Raw genomic sequence first — 25,835 nt, forward strand, 5'->3', positions numbered from 1 at the left:
TTCACGTTGATCCAAACCAACTCCTTAGCCTGCGAGCTGAGAGTTTGTATAGTGAGGCTCTAAACCACTAATTTGAGAGAATTCCAGTATTCCTTTAAGTCAATACTTCCTAAAATTTTAGAATCAAGTAGAATCGAATGGAACAGATGTCCCCTCCAGCATCCAATCACAATGATTTAGAGTGCCTATGATGTGCCAGGCACTGTTCTGATCAATGGCAATGGGGCCAGAACAGGGTAGACAAGGCCCTTCACTCATGAAGCTTGCTTCTTCAAGGAGCAAAGATAAACAGAAAAACAATCAAATGAATACATCTAATGATTTCAATCATCGTTAAGTGTTATGAAGTACATTTTAAAAGGGTAACAGGTTAAAGAACGACTTTCAATAACGTGATGTGGGAATAAGGATAAGGAGGTGATATTTGAGCTGAGACCTGAATGATAAGGATGCAGCTTTGTGACTCTCTGAAGGAAGAGGGCCTCAAGCAGAGTGAGCAGCAAATGCAGAGGCCATGAGACGGAAGCAAAAATGCACAGAGGAAAAGCTAAGAGTGGGTATCCACCTATATGGCTATATTGTTCTTAAATATAATTTCAGAATCAGTGGTTCAATAGACTCTGCCACCCCACACATGCCTTCCAGGAACCCCAGGATCTCCCCAAAACCAGCAAGTCAAGAGTTAACGTCTCTAGGATCCTGAACTTCTGCTCAAATGGCTACTTTCAGTTTGAATGACCAGAACCCATGTCATATCATTTGTTAAATACTTTTCATGTCATCTCTACACTAAAGCGTGGTGTACAGGAAATTGTCATACAAGTTCAAGGGTGAACCTGGATGTCCTAAAATCTATGCTGTATCCTAGACCAAGAATCCTAGCTTTATCTGCTGAAGAGTCAACAGCACACAGTGGTTGCATGTGTGGGAAGCAGATATTCTGGGTTTGAATGCTAGCTCTGCCGCTTACTTCTATGGGACTATGGGCAAGTGGCCTAAAATTTCTATGCCTCAGTTTCCTGTAAATTGGAAACAGTGATAATGCCTCATAGGGTTTTTGTGAGGATTTAGTGATACAAAACATGTAAAGCACTTGAAAAACTTTTGGCATATTCAAAATTATTATAATAGTTATTATATAAATTATGAATTCCTGCTAAGCTATACTCACCATCCCCACTCAAATTCATTCCATTTTCTCATCCTAACATACTCTTTTCTTCATTTTCAATGGCCAGATTTCTACCAACCTACAAAGCTCAGATAAAATGGCACAACTACTATGAAACTTCTACTAATTTGAGCTTCCAGAAAAGCCATTCCCCTCCTCTGAACAACTATTAGTACACGGTTACACCATTAGCCTAATCATTTACTATCTTACAGGGTGGTTTTGTATACATGTTTTGCAAAATCATTTAAAGCAATGCTGCCCCATAGAAAGATAGTTTGAGACATGTAAGTAATTTAAAATATTCCAATTAGCCACATAAAAAAAATGTTTAAAGCACATGAGATTAATTTTAGTAATATATTTTCTTTAACCCCATAGCCAAACCATTATGATTTACTATGAAATCAGTGCAAACAAATTATTACCAAGATATTTTATATTTTTTTGCACTGAGTCTTTGAAATCTGATGTGTATTTTACACTTATAGCACACCTCAATTTGGACTAGCCATATTTCAAGGGCTCCTTGGACGCGTGTGGATAGTGGCTACCATTTGAGACAACACAATTTTAGGGTATGTATTATCCTCTATTGCTCCATATTTATCATAACACCTAACATAGCACATTCCCTATTTCAGAAGTTCAATAACTATTTCTCAAATTAATTACTTAATTTACTAATTTGTTTAAAATCAGTACAAAGTCTAACCCCATGGAAACGTATTTCTGTTATTCATAACACAAAAAGTAAAAGCATGGAAAAATAGTTTTGGCTTTCTTTAAAACATATGGTTTATTCTTCCTCTGGAATGATAAAATGAATTTTTCCTTTATGTTTCTCATTAAGAATATAGCTGAGAAGTACTAAGTCCTGGTTCACTGAAAGAAATAGTATATATAGCAACAAAATTATTATTTGACTTGTTCAGAGAAGAAATTCAATCCTACTTTCCTAATAAGAATATGAATTTTAGATAAGAGATAAACAAATGTGTAGGATTTGGTAAGTCCCAGTAAAAATATTTTGATGTCAATTTCCTGCTCGCCACATGAATTTTTCATAGAGTGTTGTGCTCTGAAATATATTCAGTGTTTTCATAAATAATTTCCCAATTACTCTGATGCAGTTACAGAAAATGAATGACATTATTTCCATAGTCACTAACAACATATTGTTGGGACCAGATCAACTTGAATTGCTCCTGTTAGAAAAATTGATATGAAAGAAAGTGGAAATCATGAATATTCTACCACTCTGAAAGCGGATCTACTCACTCTTCCTTATCAACTTTATTCCTACCTTCTTTTTTAACCTTAAGTATCCATATGCCTGCAGTATTGATTTTGGTAGAGAAATATAAAGAATTAAAAAAACATGGTAATTGGAAAGTAAAATAACTCACCTTTGGCAATCTCAACGATAATTTGCAAATTGGCAGCTGATCATTGTTCTCACTGAGTGTAACAGACTGCTCCAAGCTGGGGTCTGTCTTTTCCTTGGGTACTTTATAAACCTCAATCGTGCCCTTATAATGAGGGCAGCTATAGTTTCCAAATTCATCCACCTCTTTAATTTGGAGTTCCAACCTGGGTTTTCTTTGTAAATGAAAAATAAGCTTGTGGTCTTTTCCATAATCCCTCCCATTGCCTGCGTAGAAGTAAAATGCGTTTGTTACTATTAAGATATACCACGTTGTCTTACTTAATTTTTTTTTTAAGATTTTACTTTTTTCCTTTTTCTCCCCAAAGCCCCCCAGTACATAGTTGTATATTCTTTGTTGTGGGTCCTTCTAGTTGTGGCATGTGGGACACTGCCTCAGCGTGGTTTGATGAGCAGTGCCATGTCTGCGCCCAGGATTCGAACCAACAAAACACTGGGCCACCTGCAGCAGAGTGCGCGAACTTAACCACTCGGCCACGGGGCCAGCCCCTGTCTTACTTAATTTTTTAAAATCCAAATAATTGCTTCATTTTTTAAATAAACTAAAGCTTTTTTGTTTTATTTCCTCTTGTTAAAACATAACCTGACAAAGCAGCAATAGGCTAAGACTGTGTAGATTACTACAAAGTTTTCTCATCTGTAATTGGACCAGGTTTCTCTGGCTGTTTCTAGATCTAATAATCTTTGATGTTCTTTTTCTATTGCATTTTGCTCTAACAAGAAACCATTGAAAATATTCAGCTCTTTCTGTATTTAGAAAATTATTTTCACCTTTCAATAATTATCTTTTTCCTTTCCCCTAACTGTTCATATCATATTGCACACTATCATGACCTCACGATGGACATTCTAGAACTGCACTTTCCTATATGGTACCCACTCACAACATGTGGCTTTTTAAATTAAAGTTAAAATTAATTAAAATTAAATTAAATTAAATCAATTCCTCAGTCACTGTAGCCACATTTCAAATGTTCAATAGCCGCATATGTCTAGTGGCTACTTTATTTGACAGTGCAGGTATAAAATATTTCCACCATCACAGAAATAGTGCTGTTCTAGAACTTCCAAATGGAACAGTTACTAGATTCATTTTACTGAATCTTCTATGAAAAACCTGACGAATTTCCCCCAAACAATGATAAGTTTTCTCAATTGCTCACTGAAAATACTGGAGCTTTAGTGACCATAACCTTTTCTCATAGGGGTTTTACCATGTCAATCAGGATATTTTTACCTTGTCGCTGCAATAGTAAAACAGACGCTGCCTGTTTCCTAAAGCATGTCTGCATTACCCTCTGCATTATCAGCAAACTTTAAAAGTAAGCTATAATGTAGCAGTTAGGATATGTTTCCGACATACATATCTACAGCCAAGTCCAGCCTCTACTATTCATCTAAAACTGCCGTACTTATCCGGTTCTTTCCCATCTCTGAGCTTCCTGGAGACTTACCTTCCTTGTCTTTAAAAAAGGAGAGATAAAACTTACCTCCTAGGACTGTTCTGGGAATGAAATGAGATAATATGGATAAAATGATTGGTGCAGGGCCTGGCACAAAATAAGTGGTCAATAAATGATAGTAAATGATAAGAGAGAAGCAGAATTCTTCCACTCTTTTGAATCTGTATAGCAAAAAGCAACCCACTTACACTTGTTAAAGAAATGTCAGGGAGAAGCTTTTATATCTAAGAAGCAACTTCTACTCCTAGGAGTCTGCAAGTTGACTACCCAGAGCTCTCTCTCATGGAACACCTTCCCATTGTGCAGAGTGAAATAAGAGTTCAGTGAGAGATGTAGATGACACCAACACTTTCTCCCTGTTGTGACTGCTAGAGGTCATTTTGGTGAATTTCTAAAGCATAGCTAAATCTAGAATTAGAATAATTCTAGATAATGGAAGGTATAGGAGTACGTCTCTTTGAATACATCCATATTTGGGAGGAAAGCTGCCTCTTGAACAAAACAGACTTAAAGGACAGGAATGACTAGCTCGGGTTTGCCACCTTTTTTTTGAGGAAGATTAGTCCTGAGCTAACTACTGCCAATCCTCCTCTTTTTGCTGAGGAAGACTAGCCCTGAGCTAACATCCATGCCCATCTTCCTCTACTTTATACATGGGATGCCTACCACAGCATGGCTTTTGCCAAGCTGTGCCATGTCCACACCCAGGATCCCAACTGGCGAACCCCGGGCCGCCGGGAAGCGGAATGTGCGAACCGCTGCGCCACCAGGCCAGCCCCGGGATTTGCCTTCTTAAAAGAGTTTCACTCTGGTAAAAAAAAAGATAAATTATTTGGAGTCATTGAAATGTCATCTGGTAAACAGTAAATGAGTTTCCAGATTACTGGAGTAATGCTTGGCAAACTTCTACTTTCATACCACCAGAGTACCATCAAGGAAATGTCGCTACTTTGGTCCTAATAGAATACAACTTAGTAAATTTCTGCTTCCATCCTTTGAAAGACTTTATACTCCCTTCCAGATATACAATTACTCATAAGGAATAATTTGTATACAGAATATAAGAATTAAGGGTGAGGCATAGCTACATTGATTCAATTTAGATCTAAAACTTATCTACCTCTTCTTTCTGGTTAATTTTTAAAAATAAAGATATGTAATGCAAGTCTCTAACAGTCACATTTATATATGAAATAGGGATGAAATTATTGAGGATTCACCAGTAATAATTAGCATGATCATAGTGTTATAAACAGAAAGCATTATGTAGAGTTTTTTTAAGTTGGAATTTCATTGTTGCCAAAATATAACACTATATTTTGAAGACCCTTTGCATAGAAAACAACAGAACCAAAAAAGGACAAGTATCACAAAGAAATTACACTATTCTATTTTTTTCTCCCGTACTGGCGTATTAAAGGAGAAGTAAAAGCGAAAGCCATTTGTTGCATACTAAAATTATAAGATCAATCATTAGTTGACATTTTGAGAACCTCTTTCTCCTCAAAATGTTTTGTATGTGCTTCCTAGTAGGACCTTGGGATAGTAGCTATTCAATAAATATTTGCCGTATAAGGAATACAGAATTTATTTATATTTTGTGAGTTACTAGATAATCCTTATAGCAATATATTTTCTTCTCAATAATGGATATTGGAATATTTTTCATTGACAGCATAGAAAGTACAAACGTAGAAATATATGCTTCTGCTTGGAAAAGTCGGACGAGGAGATGAAAAGCCAGCAATATGGGAAACGAAGAATCCTATATGAACCACTGGCTCAGAGCATTTCTGTGTTCTAACACATCTCCATCACCTCTACCCAGACGCAGCCATCATCCCTTGCTTGATTTATTGCAATGGCTCATTAACTGGTCTCCCTGATTCTTCCCTTGCCTCTGAGTCAGATTACAACTGCGTAATAATCACTTAGAATAAAAGGCAAAGTCGTTGCAACAGCCCTCAAGACAGTGATCAGTATTCACCTTATCTCCTACAACTCTTCTCTCACTCCCTCTCATCCAGTTGTCCCAGCCTGCTTGCTGCCTCAGTTCATTTGCATCTGTAATCCCTCTGCCTGGGACAAACTCTCCTGAGATAGGATTAAGGCTTGTGCTCTCACCAGTCTTCAAATCTCTGTTTAAATGCCACCTTCTCAAAAAGGTCTTCCCTAATGAGTCAATTTAAAACTGCAACTCTGTCACTCCCTCTGAGACTCTCTACATCCTTTCCCTGCTTCATTCTTCTCTAGGGCACTCTTACGCCCATTTTTTTATTCCTTCGCTTCTTCTCTGTCTCTCCCCACTAGAATACAATATGCATAAGGGTAAGGAAATTTTTTTGAATGAATAAAAGGCTGGCCATTCTAATATCCTAAACATCTATCTGGGAAAAATCACTTCCCTGGGACCAGGGGCACTGGGGTCAACTTTGCCACACACTGACCTCCATAGGGCTTTACTAGATGCTTGAGTAATGCCAAGATGTCATTACATAAAATTTTGTAAAAGCATTTCAAGCACTTTCTGGATTTTGTGTGCACTGGGAGCTTAGATGTTATGCAATAGAAAGCTTAAGTGCTGAATTAACATCTCTAACCTAGAGAATGAAAGCATCCTGTAGCTTGTGTCCAGAAGAATGCCAAAAGCCAATATAAAAACCAAGAGGAGGGGCCAGCCCGGTGGCCCATCAGTTAAGTTGGCACCTTCCGATCCCCGGTGGCCCAGGGTTCCCCGGCCCGGATCCCGGGTGCGGACATGGCACCGCTTGGCAAAAGCCATGCTGTGGTAGGCAAGCCACATATAAAGTAGAGGAACATGGGCATGGACGTTAGCTTAGGGCCAGTCTTCCTCAGCAAAAAAAAAAGAGGAGGATTGGCAGTAGTTAGGTCAGGGCTAATCTTGCTCAAAAATAAATAAATAAAATAAAAACCAAGGGGAGCACCTATCTATCTTATTTTCTCTTAATAGAAATGAAGTCCATGTCCCATGACCTCATGAAAGAATCATCTCTATTCTATATAAATGGACACAGAGATGTTGATATTTCTCAAAGAGCAGTCATCTAAATTCATTAATTAAAGTTTTAAATACTTTTATTCACGCATTACTGTTGTGTTAGGTCCTTTCCCAAGCTTTGTCTTCGTTCTTCCAACAAATACTCAGTGAACTCCTTCTAGCTCTCAGGTACCATCCTAGGTGCTAGGGATTGAATAGTGCCCACCAACAGGACAGGCCCACACTTAGTGGGATTATAGTCAGAGAAACTGGCATTGACGAAAACAATTGAATGAATAAATAAAAGACTGCATCTATGGCAAAGTCCACAAAAGAGAAGTACATAAGTTTCTGAAGAATTAAAATAAGGACTGACATAATCAGGACAGAGAGGGAAGGCTTCTCTGAACAGGATCTTCATGGCGAGATCTGAAGATAAAGCAGGAGCTAACTGGAGGTGGGGGTGGGGACTGGGGGCGGGGGGGGGGGGGGTGGGGGGGAAGAATCCTCCAGGCAGACAACCTCTGACTGCATGTCTTTGAGATTCACAGAGTCTACCCTGATGGACGGATGAGGTATTAATTCTTTACTGAGGGTCTGGCTCCTCTTAGATGGAGAAGAATCCAGTGAGGCTCCAGATCTGAGCGTAGGTCTCTAGTAAAGGCAAAGCAGAAATGATCCTGGTATCCCACCTGGCTTATTTTCCTTGAGTGAAGATGAGTTCTTCCCCATTCCTTATGTGGAGGAACTACACACACGTTGGCCATCTTCAGGCACCCTCAGTTTACCGTACGCTCCCCACCCCCCATTACAGGCACGTGTACACTCAGTACTACTGCCTATGAGAAGAGCAGTAACTCACTGTTGTTTAGGGCAGTAGGTAAACACAGCTGCTGTCCCAAGTAGTACAAATCATTTGCATCATTAGTTTTGGTGGGACACTTCCGGTTTTTGACTCTCTCTTCTTAGAGGGATTGTCCTAGTGTAGACATTGTAGTGTCTGCTTCAAAAGCCAAGTAGGAAGTGATCTCTCCCACCCTTCCTTCCTCTCCCTCCTCATCCTTCCCTTCCCCTTTTTCTAACATCCTTGTCACTCACTCACTAAGTCCTGTCAGCTGATTCAGATGGCCGAGACTCTGCATGTGAAAGTGGAGAGATGCTTCAAATTAGGGCACTTTGGGTCTTACTTATTTCGGAGATACCAGAAAAACGGCAGAGTTAGCTTCAAGCTGCATCATTTTTGAAGCAACAGAGAACCAATGAAGCTTGGAATAATTTCCAGAATCAGAGAGAAAATAGGTATCTCTAAAAATCAACGGGATTTATATTAATTTATAAGTGAACAGAAACTATTAACTCAAGTCAAGTCTACAGCAAGACTCCTGGAGCAGAAATCCCCATAAACATCCATGAATTCTTTCCCATACTTCATCGCTACATGTTCCTGTTAGATCCTATTTCACCTCAAGGAAAGGAAGTAGGGAGGGGAAGGGGCTGAATTAATGAAAAAGAAACTGCTGTGATGGCAACTCCCCCAAAGATCGTTTTCTCTTTTCTCTCATACAGCTGTTTTCTCTCTGTGCTCTCCTTTTTCTTCATTTTCTCTTTCTCTTCATCTCCTGTTCTCTCTTTGTCTCATCCATTCCCTCTCGTCTCCCACCTCTCCTGCCACCTCTCATATTCATTCACCCTGTTTGTTTTCCTCAGCGTTACCATGTAGTCTTTCATTCACTACATATTTATTGAAAGTCTTTGATGTATCAGGCTGTATGCTAGGCTCAGGGGTAAACAGTGAGAAAGAGAGTCATTGTCCTCATGAAATTTACACCCCAGTGAAGAGCATAACATAAGTATACGAAAGAAAAGTAAGCAGATAAATAAGTTAAATAATTTCAAACTGTGGTGAGATTTAGAATGGAAACAAAAAAGCACTGGATAAATATGAGGATGAGAGGTAAGCATGGGTGTGTCACCTAGATCAGAGGCTCTTAATTCCTTTTTTGACTTGGACCCTTTTGGAGTTTGGTGAAATCTAACGTTTCCTTCTCAGAGTAGTCTTTTAAATATATAAAATAAAATAAATGGAAATATAAATATGGTAATTCTACTGGAATATAGTTCTATCCAGACAACTCTTGGGATCCCACTTGGGGTCCACTGACTCGAGGTTAGATTTTTTTGAAGGACATCATAAAGAGTTCGGACGTTGTTTTAAGTAGAATAGGAGGAATTAAGGTTTTAATCAGGGGCGTAATAATGTGTGATTTATGTTTTTAAAAGATCACAATTGTTACTGTATGGAAATAGGTTTCGTGTGGCCGATAGTGGAAGCACAGGAGTTTTGAGGAGGAAGCTGCATTGGTGTAGGAGAGAGATGATCCCAGCTTGGACTCAGATAGTAATCATGGAAAAGACTATTTTGAAAACAGTGTCCCTTAGAGTCTGTCCATAAAGGAACATGCATGCCCTAAAAAGACAAGAAAGACTGGAATGAAGTCAACAAGTCTTTTTCTCTTCCTCCTTTTCAAAAGCTTCCCCTCAGTCCTCTGAAGTTTTCCTTAGCAGGACAGGTTCAGGGAACTCCTTCTGAAGTTTGTGGCTAAGAGCCCATAGAATACACAAAAAGATTTCTTTATACTTACTTGAAGCAAATATGTTTCCAGTAAACCTTAAAAGAAGTTGTTCTCCTTCTTTTACTTGGAAATGACGAGAGGGCTCTGGAGGACTGCCGAATGCTTCCAAATGCAAGTTCCTGAGCACCTGGTTTAAATCTTTAGACGGCACCACTAAAATAACAACTCTGTGTGGATTGTCTTTCTGATGATACAGTACAATGCAGGCGGTGGTGCTGAGCATGGCTTCCTCTAAAGATTTCACAAAAGAAACCAAATGGCTATTGTCCACAATGGAAGACAGGTGAAGCACAATGAATCTGCATGGGAGAAAGGAGGCATGACCTAAGGGGAACATACAGTCTCAAAAATGTAACTGGTAACTAATGACACCCAAGAAAAGAGCCATGATCATCCAAACTTCCTTTAAAAGCAAGCATTCTGATGACTAACTGGTGAGGTTCATGAATGACTTTAATGAAACTCTTGGCAGTCAGAAACCAGGCTAAATCAAACCAAGTTCTAATACAGATGCTTGTAGACAAAGAAACCATCCAGTCTCAGCTCCACTCTAAATGTTTTAACTTATAGTTTAACCAGCATTACCAAAGAGTATTACTTTAAAACATAGAAGAGAAAGAGAATCCATTTACTATCAATAGGTTGGAGAATATACGCCATAATAAAAGGAAGATTGAATCATTCATCTCTGTCACTGAATGGTAAGGATTGTTATGATGGACCCTGCTTTGGGTTGAATTGTGTGTCCCCTCTACCCAAATTCATATGTTGATTTAGGTTAGGAGGCCTAACCCCTAGTACCTTAGAATGTGACCTTGTTTGGAGATAGGGTCTTTACAGAGGTAATCAAGTTAATGTGAGGTCATCAGAGTACACTCTAATCTGATAGGAGTAGTCTCACAAAAGGGGGAAATTTGGACACAGGAATGTGCATACAGAGAAAAGCCTGTGTGAACGTGAAGATAGCCACCTACAAGCCAAGAAGAGAGGCCTGGAACAGATCCTTCCCTCACAGTCCTCAGAAGGAATGAACATTGCTAGCACCTTGATTTTGGATTTCTAGTCTCCAGAACTGTGAGACAATAAATTTCTGCTTAAAGCCACCTAGTTTGTGGTACTTTACTATGGCAGCCTAGTAAACTAATACAGATACCTCTCCCTGGGATGGAACAGCCATTGCCCAACTCTTGTCCAGAGAATTGCCCTACAGGAACCCCTTCACCAGGAGCATCTCTGCACCCAAAGACAAGGACTGACTGATGCAGCGATGTCAGCCAGCCTCCTTGGGACTCACACTCCAGGGTTCTCCTGAGGTATTCGGCTGAGATAAAACTTCTGCTGAAACCTTAGGTTTTCCATCCTCTTCCCTTGCCCTCCCTGCTTCTTTCACTCCCTCACAGGATTCACCTGAGAGCCCTCCCTCAATAAATCACTTGCATTCTCATCTGGGACTCTATTTCTGACCCAAGCCAACTGTAGATGTAAGATCTTCCATTTTGAATTAAAGGCTATCTTTGGACATATGATTGCCCTCTCTTTATGAGTGTCTACTACTCATGAACCTTAAAATTGTCTAAAACTCTTCTCATAATGAGCTGTCTAGAAAACATGGAAATGAGAAGGCAAAATGAGGACACTGAAATAACAAATTCAGTTTATATATACATAGTTATGAGATGAGCATAATATGAAGAGTTAATTACTATCTCCATGGAATTTCAAAAATGAAGGTGCTATGTTAAAACTGTTTTGGAGTTAGAAGAAACCTGTAAAAATAAATCTAAGTTATGAGTGGTTTCCAAAAGCACTTATTAAACTATCATGAGTGAAATTATAGATGGCATATTCATGCCAATTCTGGTTTACATTTTAGGCACACCCTAAAGAACTGTTCATATTTCTATTTGAGGAATAAAAATCTAATCCTATGATTCCACTTCTGCAAACATCGATTATAGATAGAATATCATCTTTTATTGTTTACCGTTGTATTACCTCTCTAAATGTTCACACAGTTCAAATGATATCAAGCCACTCTGCATCGTTCTCACCACAACATCATCAAGCACAAACCAACCGCTGTCTCGGCTTCTGATTCCCAGTAATTTCAAACATTCACAGGTATTGTTCCCAGGTTTTCTTATAGAGGCACTTTTTGTCCTGTATAACAGTAGCAAAAGAGAAATTGGTAAAATTTGTATAGTATAAATCATATTTAATGCATTCATACTTTCATCAAGTGAATAATCCAGCAACAATTTACTAAGTATATACCATATGCCAATAATCACACTCTGCACTAGGAATGCAAAGATAAGAAATATATTGCCACTGCTCTCCAGAAGCTCACAGTATTACAGCATTATCCAATTCAGGACAAGGTATCTGTGTAGTAATTAAGGGAAGGTACAGAGTGGTTTAGCAGCAGAAGGAAGGTGCTCAGGGAAGCCTGCAAAGTGAGAATGCTGATATTTGAGATGAACTTTGGAGAATGAGAAGCATTTTACTACTGGCAAAAGAGTTAAGAGAAGCCCCTGAAACATTAATAAACTTGCTCATTTAAACCCAGATGCTTAGGATAGCCAAGAGTAGTGGTGTATTGGTATAGCATAATAGATGAGACCACAGACTCTGGACCAAGACTGCTTTCAAATCCTGGGTAGCTCTGCCTCTTGTTAGCTGTATGACCATGGGCAAGTTTTTTGACCTCTCTGGATCTCAGTTTTCTTATCTATAATATGAGGATAATGATAGTATCTGTGTCATAGGATTAAATTAATTAATATTTATAAAGCACTTATAATTGTAGTAAGCATAAATGATATTAATATTCTCATCCTAATTCCTACAGCTGACAGAGCCAATTAGCCTTCTTGTATAATTCTCCTTCTGGCTTAACTTGCCCCACCCAGAAGCCCTGAAAGAGGCTGTTGTATGTACCATGTGATACTTTCCCCCAACCAGAGCTGATTTGATTAACAGTAGACTAATTTCCAACACTCAGCCAATTTGATTCTTTTTCTTTGGAACTTGGATAAGTAAGAGGCCCAGAGATTGTAACTTCTCATTGTCCTTTGGCTGCAGTGCCCTGAGCTATAAAAATGAATAGGGAGAGAAATTATTAAGAAAGGAAATAGAGCAGATGCTAAGAGAGAAAAGGAGAAAATCAAAGTGAAATAATCAGTGTAGTCCCAGAGATGGAGAAAGCAGAAATTACCTATTGTCGCCTTACAATAAACTCCTCTTCTTGAATTCACTTAAATGGATATCTGTTCCTCACAATTAAAGGAAGAAAAGTCCTTGATACTGAACATCTTGCAGAAAAATAAAATCTGGTCCAGTGATGCTACAACCCACAAGGGGACAGAACCATCCTAGCTAGGTACTAAGAAGGAAGATCCAAGTGTGAATCCCACATGCTTGTTTGTGAATAGAATTAGTTATGGGTTTAAAACTATCTTAGTTTCACAGGTTGAGTTTTTGCTATGACCCATACATTAAGAACTGAACTAGATTTAAAATGTCTACTCTGAAAACTTCAAACAGTGTTGATTCCTTCAGAGGATCAATCAGATTAAAATCAGGAGGATATGGGAAAAATAACATTTAGTTTTTGGCTTTTGGTTTATAACCACAAATATGGTAAATTTTGTAACCCTTGGAAGTTAACAATTTAACACAAGGAGATGCACTCATACTGAATCCAAAACTTTGGCCATTTACTAGAAACTGACTTAATTAAATGCAATATTGATTTTTTTTATCTGATGGAAATGTTTACTTTTTTTTCCCAACAGCCTCACTTTTCGATGGGGACTTACAGGTTCCCGACTGCAGTGGGCTAACCCTACTCCCAGGGACAGGTGGGCATATGACCTGAGCAAAATAGTGCATTTGGCATTCATTAATGCTATTTGCCAAAATATCCAATTTCCCACAACCTGAGCACATGATAGGATTGCACTTCCTTGTCCCTGATGGTTGAGTGGGGCCATGTGACTAGTTCTGGCTAATGAATAATGAATGAAGGAAATATGTCACTGCGAAGCTGAGCATTTAATTGTTAATGTGGGTCTATCCGAATTTCTTTCTTCTGCCACCATGACAGCAACCAGACAGTGGTTGCCCTTTAGCGTAAATCCCGGAGTGAGGGTGACCAAGATCCTTTGATGGCAGGCCGCATAGCGTGTGCGAGATATAAAGACAGTTGTTATAAGACCTTGAGATTTCGGGCTTTTGTTATTATGCCATGACCTAGGCTAACCTGCCCTGTAGAGTACATCTTCCTTTTGGTCCCAGAGAGACTGGGTTCTTTCTGGTTCAAGAAAAATATAAAGATAAAAGATAAAAGATATCCGCAGACTTTTTATTTACACTATTTATTTATGGACCAAATGATCTCTTTTTTTCTTAAAAACGTTGGGTTTGCTTTTCTGTCACTTAAAATCAAGAGTTCTTAATGATATGAAGATCAAATTTAGACTGCATTTTTTCCAGCTTTATTGAGATATAATTGACATACAACATTATGTAAGTTTAAGGTGTACAATGGGATGATTTGATGCTAAATCATTACCACAATAAAGTTGGTTAACACACCCACCACCTCAAATTTAGATTTTAGTGTGATAATAGGTACAATTCATATTGAAATTAAATGATTTGGTGGCATCCTTATTTATCCCAGCTGTTCTTAACGACTCTGCAAATAAACTCTTCCCTTTATAAATGCTATTAGCAAATTTTGACAACTAGCATCGCCTAGCGGTGAATAGCACGTGATCATATGCCACAAAAGACAACATTCTAATATACTAGGAGTTCCATAAAATATAATCAACCTTTATTAAATCAATTTGTTTTTTCAAGAATAACTAACCTTGCTATTTCTTGATTCCAAGCTTCTTCCCATATCCACAATTCCAGGCATTAAGGTAATTATAATTGGCCTATTTTGGGTCAAGTGTTCAATTATAAGGAACAGCGACATTGAAGAACATGAAAACTCCCAGTAGATCCACATAGAAAGGACAATTTCCAGAATTTGTGGTATAATTCCCAAAAATAAAGTGGCTGGGTAAACAAAGTAACAGGTGTCTTCTCCAGGCTGCCTTTCTCAGGTGTGAGAGTGCCCTGACACATCTTTCCCATATAAATGCTTTAATGTCACACAATAAAAGACACTCAGAAGATTTTTCCCAAGGTAATAAAGATATGCTCAAAGGCCCCTCAACATTTTGTCTCTACAAGTAGAAACAGACAATACTGAGAAACTTCCAAGGATAGATTCTTTTTCTTTTCTTTAGACTTTATATTTTTAGACCAATTTTAAGAGGTTCACAGCAAAATTGAGAGGAAAGTACAGGACTTCCCACATATCTCTTGCCCCCATACATGTAAACCCTCCCCCATTATCAACATCTGCCACCAGAGTGGTACATTTGCTACAACTGGGGAATCAAAGTCCATAGTTTACATTGCGGTTCATTCTTTGTATTGTATGTTCTATGAGTTTGAACAAATGTATAATGACATGTATCCATCATTATAGTAGCATACAGAGTATTTTTGCCATCCGAAAAGTCCTCTGTACTCTGCCTATTCATCCTTCTCCTACTCCAACCCCTGAGCTTTTTACTGTCTCCATAGTTTTGCCTTTTCCAGACGTTGTCTACAGTACCTATCATACAGTATGTATCATACAGTATGTAGCCTTTTCAGACTGGCTTCTTTAGCTTAGCAATATGCATTTAAGATTTGTCCATGTCTTTCTGTAGCTTGATAGCACATTTATTTTTGGTGCTGAATAATATTCTGTTGTTATAGACATTGTTTACCCCATTCACTTACTGAAGGACATCATAGTTGCTTCCAAATTTTGACAATTATGAATAAATCTGCTATAACATCCTTGTGCAGGTTTTTGTGTGGACATAAGTTTGCAACCCCTTTGGGTAAATAACAAGGAATGCTGATCCTGGATCATACGGTAAGAGTGTGTTTAGTTTTGTAAGAAATCAACAAACTGTCTTCCAAAGTGGCTGTACCAGTTTGCATTCCCACCAGCAACGAATGAGAATTCCTGCTGCTCCACATCCTTACCAGCATTTGAGGTTTTCAGTGTTCTGGAATTTAGCCATTTTAATAGGTATGTAGTGGTATCTCATTGTTTTTAAAATGTGCGCCTCACTGATGACATATATATATAATATGGAACATCTTTCCATATGCTTATTTGCCAAATGTATATCTTCTTCTGTGAGATGTCTTTGGCCCATTTTTTAACTGTGTTTTTTGGTTTTTTATTGTTGAGTTTTAAAAGTTTTTTGTATGTTTTGCCTAACAGTTCTTTAACAGATGTGTCTTTTGCAAATACTTTCTCCCAGTCTGCGGCTCATCTTCTCATTCTCCTGACATTCTTTCCCAGAGCAGAAATTTTTAATTTTATGAAGTCCAGCATATCAATTATTTCTTTCATGGACTGTACCTTTGGTGTTGTATCTAAAAAGTCATTGCCACACCCAAGACCATCCAGATTTTCACCTACGTTATTTTCTAGGAGTTTTATAGTCGTGCATTTTATATTTATGTCTAGAAACCATTTGAGTTAACTTTGGTGAAGGGCATAATGTCTGTATCTGGATTCATTTTTTTGAATGTGGATGTTCGCTTGTTCCAGCACCTTTTGTTGAAAAGACTCTCTTTTCTCCGTTGTATTGCCTGTTCTTTTTTGTCAAAGATCAGTTGATTGTATTATGTGGGTCTATTTCTGGGTTCTCTATTCTGTTCCACTGATCTATTTTCTATTCTTTTGCCAATACCACATGTCTTGATTACTGTCGCTTTGTGGTAAGTCTTGAAGTCAGGTGGTGTCAGTCATCCAACTTTGTTCTTCTCCTTTAATGTTATATCGGCTATTCTGGGTGATAGTTTCTTTTTGATATGAAAAATAAAATTGAGCTCTACCTTATCTGGCTTTCCAATCCACTGGTAACATTACATGCTTTTAAGTACAATGGTATATAATAAATTGAAAATATTTCCAGTATACTACCTCCAAGTTTAATAAATGTGAAAAATCATATTTGCTCAGTAAGTATTTGCTTCAAAATTTTGCTGAAACCATTTTACTCTGTTAAATGAAGTCAACCTGTGTTGACAATATACTACTGGCTGAACAATACAAAGGAAAATAAAACATTTGTGATTTTACTATTCATAAAATTACATTTTTTAAGGTAAAACATGGTGACTATAGTTGATAATGCTGTATTATATAATTGAAATTTGCCTAGAGAGTAGAATTTAAATGTTCTCACCAAAAAAAAAAAAAAAAGGTAAATATGTGAGGTGATGGATGTGTTAACCAACTAGATGGAAGGAATCCTTTCATAATGTACACATATATCAAATCACCTTGATGTACACTTTAAATATCTTACAATTTTATTTGTCAGTTATACCTCAATAAAGCTGAAAAAAATAGATAAAATGTCCTTTTGTTTTTAGGTTGCCTCTCTAAAATATTATAAATTTGATATACAAAACACAAGGTTAACAAATAACAAATCGAGAATAAGTAATCTCAGGCCTCTTCCTGCCTATTGCTAACCAACTAGATCCTGATAAACATGCTTTTTAATACATTGTTGTTGTTGTTTTGCATATGCAGGAGGACTCTTAAAGGAATGTCCCAAATTTCTCTTCAAAACACCTGTAAACCAGGGTTGAAGGAAAGGGCACAACTAGACAGGAATGATAGGATTAAATAGTAATCTATCTAACGAAGGGAAGACTCCTTCTCAATAATTTAGATACAGGAGAATAAAACTGTAAGTGATAATCAAGTGAGCAGAACAAGAAACGGTGATCCTTGAGATCCCATCCATAAAAGGCGAACTTGAGACCTGGACAAAGACTCCCAAGGAGGCTAAAGTAGTCCCAGGTAAGTAGCACCTGGTTCTCAGCAGAGACAGAAACCAACGCCATCTGGAGGAAAATAGGTCCATTTATGCCTGCAGAATTCTCAGGTACACACGCTCACAAACAAAAGTCCCCGAACAAGTAAGGAGGTCAATACCAGGAATAACAGTCAGCAGAAGCAACATGCAACACCTTCAAAGACTGTAGGTATCGGAGTTGGTAGATACAAAATGAAAACAACGATATATGAAAAGTTTAACAAGATAAAGGACAGTATCATAAAAATAAGCAAGCAGCAGGAGACAATCAAGAATGATTAGGAAGATTTGAATAAGAGCTAAATAGAACCTTAATATATAAAAAAGACAATTGCTGAAAACAATAACTCATTCATAGGTTAAAAATAGATTTTAAAAGTATATGATGTTTGTGGTATTTGAACTGGAATGTGAAGAAATTACACAGAATATAGCACAGAGACAGGAAGATGAAAAATACAAAAGAGAAGAAAAGAAATATGGAATTTGGAAAGAGGTGGTTTAATAGACATCTAATTGGAAATCCAGAAGGACAGAGTGGATAAATGGAGCGGAGAAAATATTTGATTAGAAAACTTAAAAGAAATTCCCAGGAATGTGAAAAGACATAAATCTATCTATTCAGGAAGCACGATGTACGGCACTCAGGAAAAGCTTTGAAAATTCCCATTGAGATACATCATAGAAAAATGCAGAACACCGAGTACAAAGAAAAGATCTTAAAAACAGCCAGCAAGATAAAACAGGTGACCCATAAAGTTATGAAAATTAAATTTACCGTGGTCTTCACAACATCAATAATAAAATCCATAAACCGTGGTATAATATCTCCAAAGAGAGGAGAAAAAAATCAATGTAAGTCTAGAATCTTATGCCAAACGTGGTAGCTAGTCTCCAAAGATGCTAGCCATATCTCTCAGTATTCATGCCCTTGTGTAGCACTCTCCTTCAGTGAACCAGAGGCAGCTCTGTGTTTCGCTTTAAAACCAATAGAATGCTACAGAAGTGATGATCTGATAATTCCAGGCTTAAGAATTAAGAAAGTCTGGCAGCAACTGCTTTTGCATTTTTGCAGGCCTGATCCTCCAAATAAGTAGTCCCACTACACTCCTGGAAAGACCACATGACAGAATGAGGCCATATGGAGAAGTCAGGTAGGAAGAAAGAGGCCTTGGGGCTACATGGAGAGAAAATGAGGTCCAACCATTTCTGCATACCAGCTGAGGCCAGGCTTCCAGCTATCACTGCCAAACCTCCAGACGTGTAAATAAAGCCATCTTGGACTTCCAACCCACAGACACCATCTTACTGGAATGCAGAATAGACCTCAAGCAAGATCAACAAAAGAACCAGCCAGCTGAGGCCCAAACAACCCACAGAGTCATGAGAAATAATAAATATTTGGAGTAGTTTGGAGTTGTTTGATATGCAGGAATAGACAACTGAAACATCTAGCAAAATTCTATTTAAAAAAAAAGATACACAGACAAATAGGAAGACATCCTGTGCTCATGCATTGGAAGAATTAACATCATTAAAATGTCCATGCTACCCAAAGTGATCTACAGAGTCAATAAAATCTCTGTCAAGATGCTAAGGGCATTCTTTACAGAGATAGAAAAAAAATCTTAAAATTCATATAGAACCAAAAAAGACCCTGAATAGCCAAATCAATCTTGAGCAAGAAGACTAAATCTGGAGGCATCACACTCTTGATTTCAAAATATATTATAAAGCTACAGTAATCAAAACAGTGTGGTACTGGCATGAAAATAGACAAATAGACCACCAGAAGAGAACAGAGAGCCTAGAAATGAATCTACACATCTGTAGTCAATTGATCTTTGACAAGGATGTGAAAAACACACAATGGGGAAAGGACATTCTATTCAATAAATAGTTTTGGGAAAATTGGATATCCACATGCAGAAGAACAAAATCGGAACCGTATACAAAAGTTAACTCAAAATGGATTAAAAACTTAAACATGATATCTGGAAGGGAAAACATAACTGTCATTGCTTAAAGATGATATAGGAATTTATGTTAAAAGCTTGAAGGAATTCTCAAAAAAATATTAGAAATATTGAGAGAGTTTAGAAAGGTGGCTGGCTTCAATATCAATGTAGAAAAATCCACTATATCCATATATATATAAATATATATATACTTGCCCATCAAACAGAAACAAAAATTTTAAATACTATCTATAATTCTAGCGAAAACAATAAAGTATCTAGGAATAAGTCTAGCAAAGCAAGTGCAGTACGTATATGAAGACTTTTTACTTCATTGGAAGACAGAGAACTACACAAATAGGAGAATAGATTATAGTAATAGATTAAAAGACTCAATATGGTAAAGATGTCATTTTCCCTCAAATTGACCTATAGGTTTGAAGCAATTACAATAAAAGTCCCAACAGAGTTTTTTCTTGTGAACCTTGACAAACTAATTCTATTTTATTTGAATGGGAGAGTTTGAAGAGAAAAACCGAAGTTCTCCTGAAGAAGAATAGGATGTGATTTACCCACCAGATATCGACATATTATAAAGCCATAATTATTAAGACAGTGTTAGATTGGCTGAAAACTAGATTAAAAGACTGACCAATGGAACAGCCCAGAATAAGGAAATGTGTTCTATGACAGAGGAGGCATTGCAGACTGTTGGGGAAAGAAAAAAGATTCAATAAACAATCCTTGGAAAATGTTATCCATGTGAAAAAAAATTGAATTCCTACCTCACGCTGTAGGCAAAAGTCAATTTCAGATGGTTTAAAGACGTATATGAAATTCAAATCTTTAAAATTAGAAAATAATAAAGATGAACATTTTCATCATTTCAGGAGATAGAAGTATTTTAAGACCAGGACAAAAAGCACTAATCATAAAAAAAAAGATAAATTTGGCACATAAATATGAAAATACAAGACAGAAACTGGTGAAGGATTGTCATTGAGAATATGAGAAGAAATCCTACAAATCAATGTAAAAAATTCAAAACGACCAACGAACATTTCATATATAAGAAACGTGACTTTAACAATTTACATCTAAGGAAACAAACATATCTAAGAAAAGACATTATGAAAGATGTCAGCTTCATTGTAATCAGAATATTGCAGATTAAAACCACATGAGGGGGGCCGGCCCCGTGGCCGAGTGGTTAAATTCGAGCACCCTGCTTCGGTGGCCCAGGGTTCTGATCCTGGGCGTGGACACGGCGCCGCTCGTTAGGCCATGTTGAGGCGGCGTCCCATATGCCACTACTAGAAGAACCCACAACTAAAATATACAACTATGTACTGAGGGGATTTGGGGAGAAAAAAAAAAGGCAGGAAAAGAAAAGAAGATTGGCAACAGTTGCTAGCTCAGGTGCCAATCTTTAAAAAAAAAAAACAAAAATTACATGAGGTCTATTTTATTCCTATTAGATTTTCAAAATTACAAAATCTGACAATATGCAAGACTAGAGAAGATGAGAAGCAAGAGTGGGAGATTGTAGTTTAGTTCTACCATTTTGTAAAACTTGTAAACCGTACATGTGCATATCCTACTACTCAGCAATTCGATTTCTAGGTACATACCCTGAAGAAGTACTTGCACAAATATTCTTTGAGTCAAGAATAGTGATAATAGTGCTGGTGAAGATCAAGGCTGCCCCAGGGAGAGAAGCCCCAGGCGTCCTGCCCTACACACCAATCTACATCATCTTCCTGGAAGTGTAGGATGTCCTGACCTGATCGGACCTGATTCATATCCAAAGTTATAGGACCACTCAATAACTAGACCCTACCTGCACTGATACCATTTTAACGACTGTTTCACATAATCTTTCCTTTGTCTTGTAAAGAAATAACTCACATACCTATGCCTTATAAATTTAGCCCTGCCCTCAACACATTGCAGCTCTTCACTGCCCATGGGTCCTGTCCCCATGCTATTCCCTGAATAAAGGAGCACTACTACCAGACCTTGAGAATCCAAGAAATCTTTCTTTCGACTCCTTGGTTCACCAAGCCCACATTAGTACTATTATAGCAAAAAATTGAAAACAACCCAAATGGCCATCAATAGGAAAATGGATAAATAAAATACATAGTTATTTAATAGAATATTACATAGCAGTGAGAATGAACATACACAACTATAAATGAAAAAGCAAGACCATCAGAATATACACAGTAGGATAGCATTTTTACAAACCTCAAACACAGACAAAGCCAAACAAGACATTGTATAGGGATGAATAAAAATATATACGACAAAACTAAAAAGTGAATAAAAGGAGCCGGCTGGTGGTGCAGCCGTTAAGTGCGCACGTTCCGCTTAAGCAGCCTGGGGTTCGCCAATGTGGCATCACTCCACAAGCCATGCTATGGTAGGCATCCCACATATAAAGTAGAGGAAGATGGGCATGGATGTTAGCTCAGGGCCAGTCTTCCTCAGCAAAAAGAGGAGGATTGGCAGCAGATGTTAGCTCAGGGCTAATCTTCCTCAAAAAAAAAAAAAAAGTAAATAAAAGCAAAGGAATAATTCGAAATTTCCAAATACTGGTTAACTTTGGAAGGATGAGGAGCAGTTGTGGTAGGGAGATGGGATGGGACAGTGAGGGGCAAGTAAGGAGATGCAATTGTATTGATAATATCCAATTTCTTAAGTTATGTGGTAGCTTTACCAATTTGCCCATTTTATTAGTGTGTGATAAAACACACATATTTCACAAATATTCTTGTGTATCACTCACATATTACATTTGCATAAGATAATCATAAAACCAATAGCATTAGGGAGAAATGACATTTTTCCACCCTCATCAGCCTGCCCCCATCCCACTGGCCATGCACACAAACTAGGTGTGTGGGGGCTGCATTTTAACACGTACTCGGGGACATCAGATACAGGCTCTAGCCATTAGCTGGAACTAACTCAGTTATAAAACTGGAATCCCAAAAGGGCAGCATTAGCCCAGAAAGGGGAAACAACAAAAACAATCAAAATCCCTTTGAACATTGGCTCAAGAAACAACAAAGAAGCACACAATAGCTGCTTTGGGTGGGAGAGCAGGGGAGAACAAAAGTTGATCTGATCAAAAATTATAATCAATACTTGGAAATGAATTTCAAAGGGGAAGAATGGAATTAACGTGATAGACAATGTACTAGATTACAGTATGCTAAGAGAAACGATGGGAAACACCACACTAATAGAAGATGGAATAATCTGAATGAGACCATAAAATGAGTATGTTTACAATTATTAAAGGAATAAAGGAAGAAATAGAAAACCTAAAGAAAAAATGAAGCTGCCTGGAAAAAAATTTTAAAATGTAGTCATAGCCTTTTAGAAATGAGAATAACAATTAAAACGAACAATTTAAACACTGATGGGAAAATTGGTAAAATATATGGTAAATCCAAGGAAATCATCCTAAATACAGCCTATGAAGTATTAAAAATATTAAAGATTAAGATAGACAACAGTATAAATTATGTTTAACCCATTTCTATTTATTGTCACAATTGATGATTTTATTTATATTATCTAAAGTTTTCTCTTTAATGTCACCATGCTGTTTTCTTTCTATCTCTTTGCTATATGAACTTTTTTCACTTTTTCTTTTTCCTTTTGCTTTTATATTATTTATGTTCAATACTAGGTTTTTAAAAATAAAAAAGACTTCTATTCTTGATTTCTTAAATTTCACTTTATCCAGTCAGCTCATTAATTTTATCTATTTATCTATTTTGTTAATAACATGTGAGTAGTACACTTTATGACCTCTTGTATTAAGAAAAAAAACTTTGTTGGGTTAAAACTCTGACTTCACAACATCTTCCCTTCAAAACTGTGAAGGAATTTGTCCATTTTTTCCTGATATTTCATGCTGGGAAGAATGAGACTGAGGCTAGACTAATTTTACTCCTTAATCTGTTTCTGCTGAGTGGATGCTTATAAAATTATATTTTAGTTAAACTTGCATTTCAATTTGCCATGTTATGTCTAAGTATGGGATTTTTCTCGTAAATTTTGTCTCATAATCAATCAGCACTTTCTAAATCAAGGTTGTAATCAACATCAGAAAATTAAATTCAACGGTGCCTTTGATTATTACATTTTTGTGTTGGTATCTTCTTTAATGGTACTATAATTATTGGGTTACATCACTTCAAAAGATTCCTTATCATGCCTTGATTGATTTCCATCTCAGCTATTATCTTGTATCTCATCCTCTTGTTCTTTCATCTTTTCCTGGTCTGTCCTGATGACTTTCTGTTTCTTGGAAATTATGCCTACTACTAAACCTACAAAATAGATTTCTGTAATATTTTCTGGATAACTATAATTCTCATTATTCAAATTTCTGTGAAATGTCAAGATGATGTTCTTTTTCCTCATTTCTATAGCTTGTTTTTTTGTTGCTTTCATTCTTCTTCTGAAATCTTGGTATTGTTTGGTATTGATTTTTTCCTTAAGATACCATGTAGGATTTTGTTTTTTCTTATCCTTGAATCAATGTCATCTACCCAGTTTCAGTTTGGTAGCCATTTGAATCTCTTTCACATATTTGGAGGGCAGATCCGCATGCATCACTTCTAAACAAATTTTCAGTGTCCAGTCATTTTTACCAGGTATAAATGCCTCTGGACTAAGGTGTAACCCTCTCCTACCTGTGCTAACTGGATTTCGAATGCTTTGAATCGACTGAGAGTATGAAAATGTGCCAGCCTCAGTATGCATTTCTGTTAGGGCTCTTATTGCACCTACCTTTACCCCTAGGGTTGTGGGAATTTCATTTTTGGCAATGCAATATGCTGCCTCCAATTTCTCTCTACATTCTGCTCTGTGTCTGAGGTATGTGGAAATATAACAAAGGAGGGGCAAAGGAACACTGATCCAATCACTTCCAAAAATGATATTTGTACATTACAGGGATAAATTTATATTCTCATCGGTATACGTAGACTATCAGTTACACAATCGGGAATAGCCAAATAGTTTTTTCTATCATCTTTCTGGGAAATACCGCTGCTTTGTTTTATGATATAAAGTACATGGCAGTCACAAATTATTTTCATTAATCTTTTGCCATCCACTCTATAGACAGTAGAAATACTAGATTCTAACCACAGGTTACCAGTCAGAATCAATTTTTAGGGTTAAGTTCTTATCTTTAAATATATATATAGGTATCTTAGGGGATATTTAAAGAGAATGTCTTAATCTATCAGACTGATACATTTTAAATTGGAATCTCCAGTATATTTCTGGTTTTAAATCTTACTTTACCATGATATACAAGAACATGGATTAACTAAATTGCCGCTTGAGATATATATATGTATCCAAGTAGCGAAAGTATATATAACGGGATCATGTCTATATTTCTATCTTCTCTCTATTGATCTAACACTAGAGAAAGTTTGATTTCTTCTCCCAGCTACAACCCAACTTTCTACTATTTCCAGCCCTCTAAATTGCAAACATAGTGGGAAAGAAAAAATAATCCACTTCTCAATTTCTAGCCTTGCAACCTCAAACTAAATAATGATGGTAGGTAGAGTCACGATTAGAAATAGAGACGTGTGAGTCTACACCAAGGCTGCACCAGTTGGTAGGTACAGGTACTTGCAAAAGTTCTTAGTCTCATTGAGTTTCACTCTTCTCACTGATACAACGAAGATAAAGTGATAGGAAGATTGGATGAAATACTCTACATGAGGAAACTGGCACATTAACCTTTTCAATTAACAGTAGTTATTATTTCAATTAAGTGTCTGAACTAGTTTCTTCCTCTTCTAGTTTTTCAAAGAAAAAAGTTTCCCTTCAGAATCAAAGAATAGAAAATTCCCTTCTACCTTTTTCATTAGGAAAAGTATTAAATGAAAGTACAGAAGTTAAGATCAGGATTACTATTATTCAGTGCACCCTATTTGTTGTTGGCATTTCATCTCCAATTTCATTTCTGGCTGGTAACTTGATATGTATAATTGTCTTATTGGTGAAGATTTTGTTAAATTATAAAAATTAGGAAAGGAAGGAATCCATCTATATGGCAAATATAGATTCAAACTTAATTTGTTTTGGGAAAGGTCAGGTTAATCTTTTTCCTCTATTAACAGAACACTCAAATAAATTAATTAAAATCACCATATCACA

The 25,835-nt window shown here is 37.0% G+C and overlaps 1 protein-coding gene across 7 annotated transcripts in view; it reads right to left on the reverse strand.

The window, feature by feature from the left end:
* Nucleotides 1–25,835, reverse strand: part of DTHD1 (death domain containing 1) — a 77,746-nt gene that overhangs the window by 40,431 nt on the left and 11,480 nt on the right. For all 7 annotated transcript variants that reach the window (XM_070506069.1, XM_070506066.1, XM_014859349.3 and 4 more), the window contains 3 exons: nt 11,708–11,872; nt 9,722–10,011; nt 2,581–2,825 (listed from right to left, as the gene is read on the reverse strand). In XM_070506069.1, coding sequence (XP_070362170.1) covers nt 2,581–2,825; nt 9,722–10,011; nt 11,708–11,872 — 700 coding nt within the window. The remainder of the gene's footprint in view (nt 1–2,580; nt 2,826–9,721; nt 10,012–11,707; nt 11,873–25,835) is intronic.

This window comes from Equus asinus, chromosome 3 (genome assembly GCF_041296235.1).
Source record: "Equus asinus isolate D_3611 breed Donkey chromosome 3, EquAss-T2T_v2, whole genome shotgun sequence".
Classification (NCBI taxonomy): domain Eukaryota; kingdom Metazoa; phylum Chordata; class Mammalia; order Perissodactyla; family Equidae; genus Equus; species Equus asinus.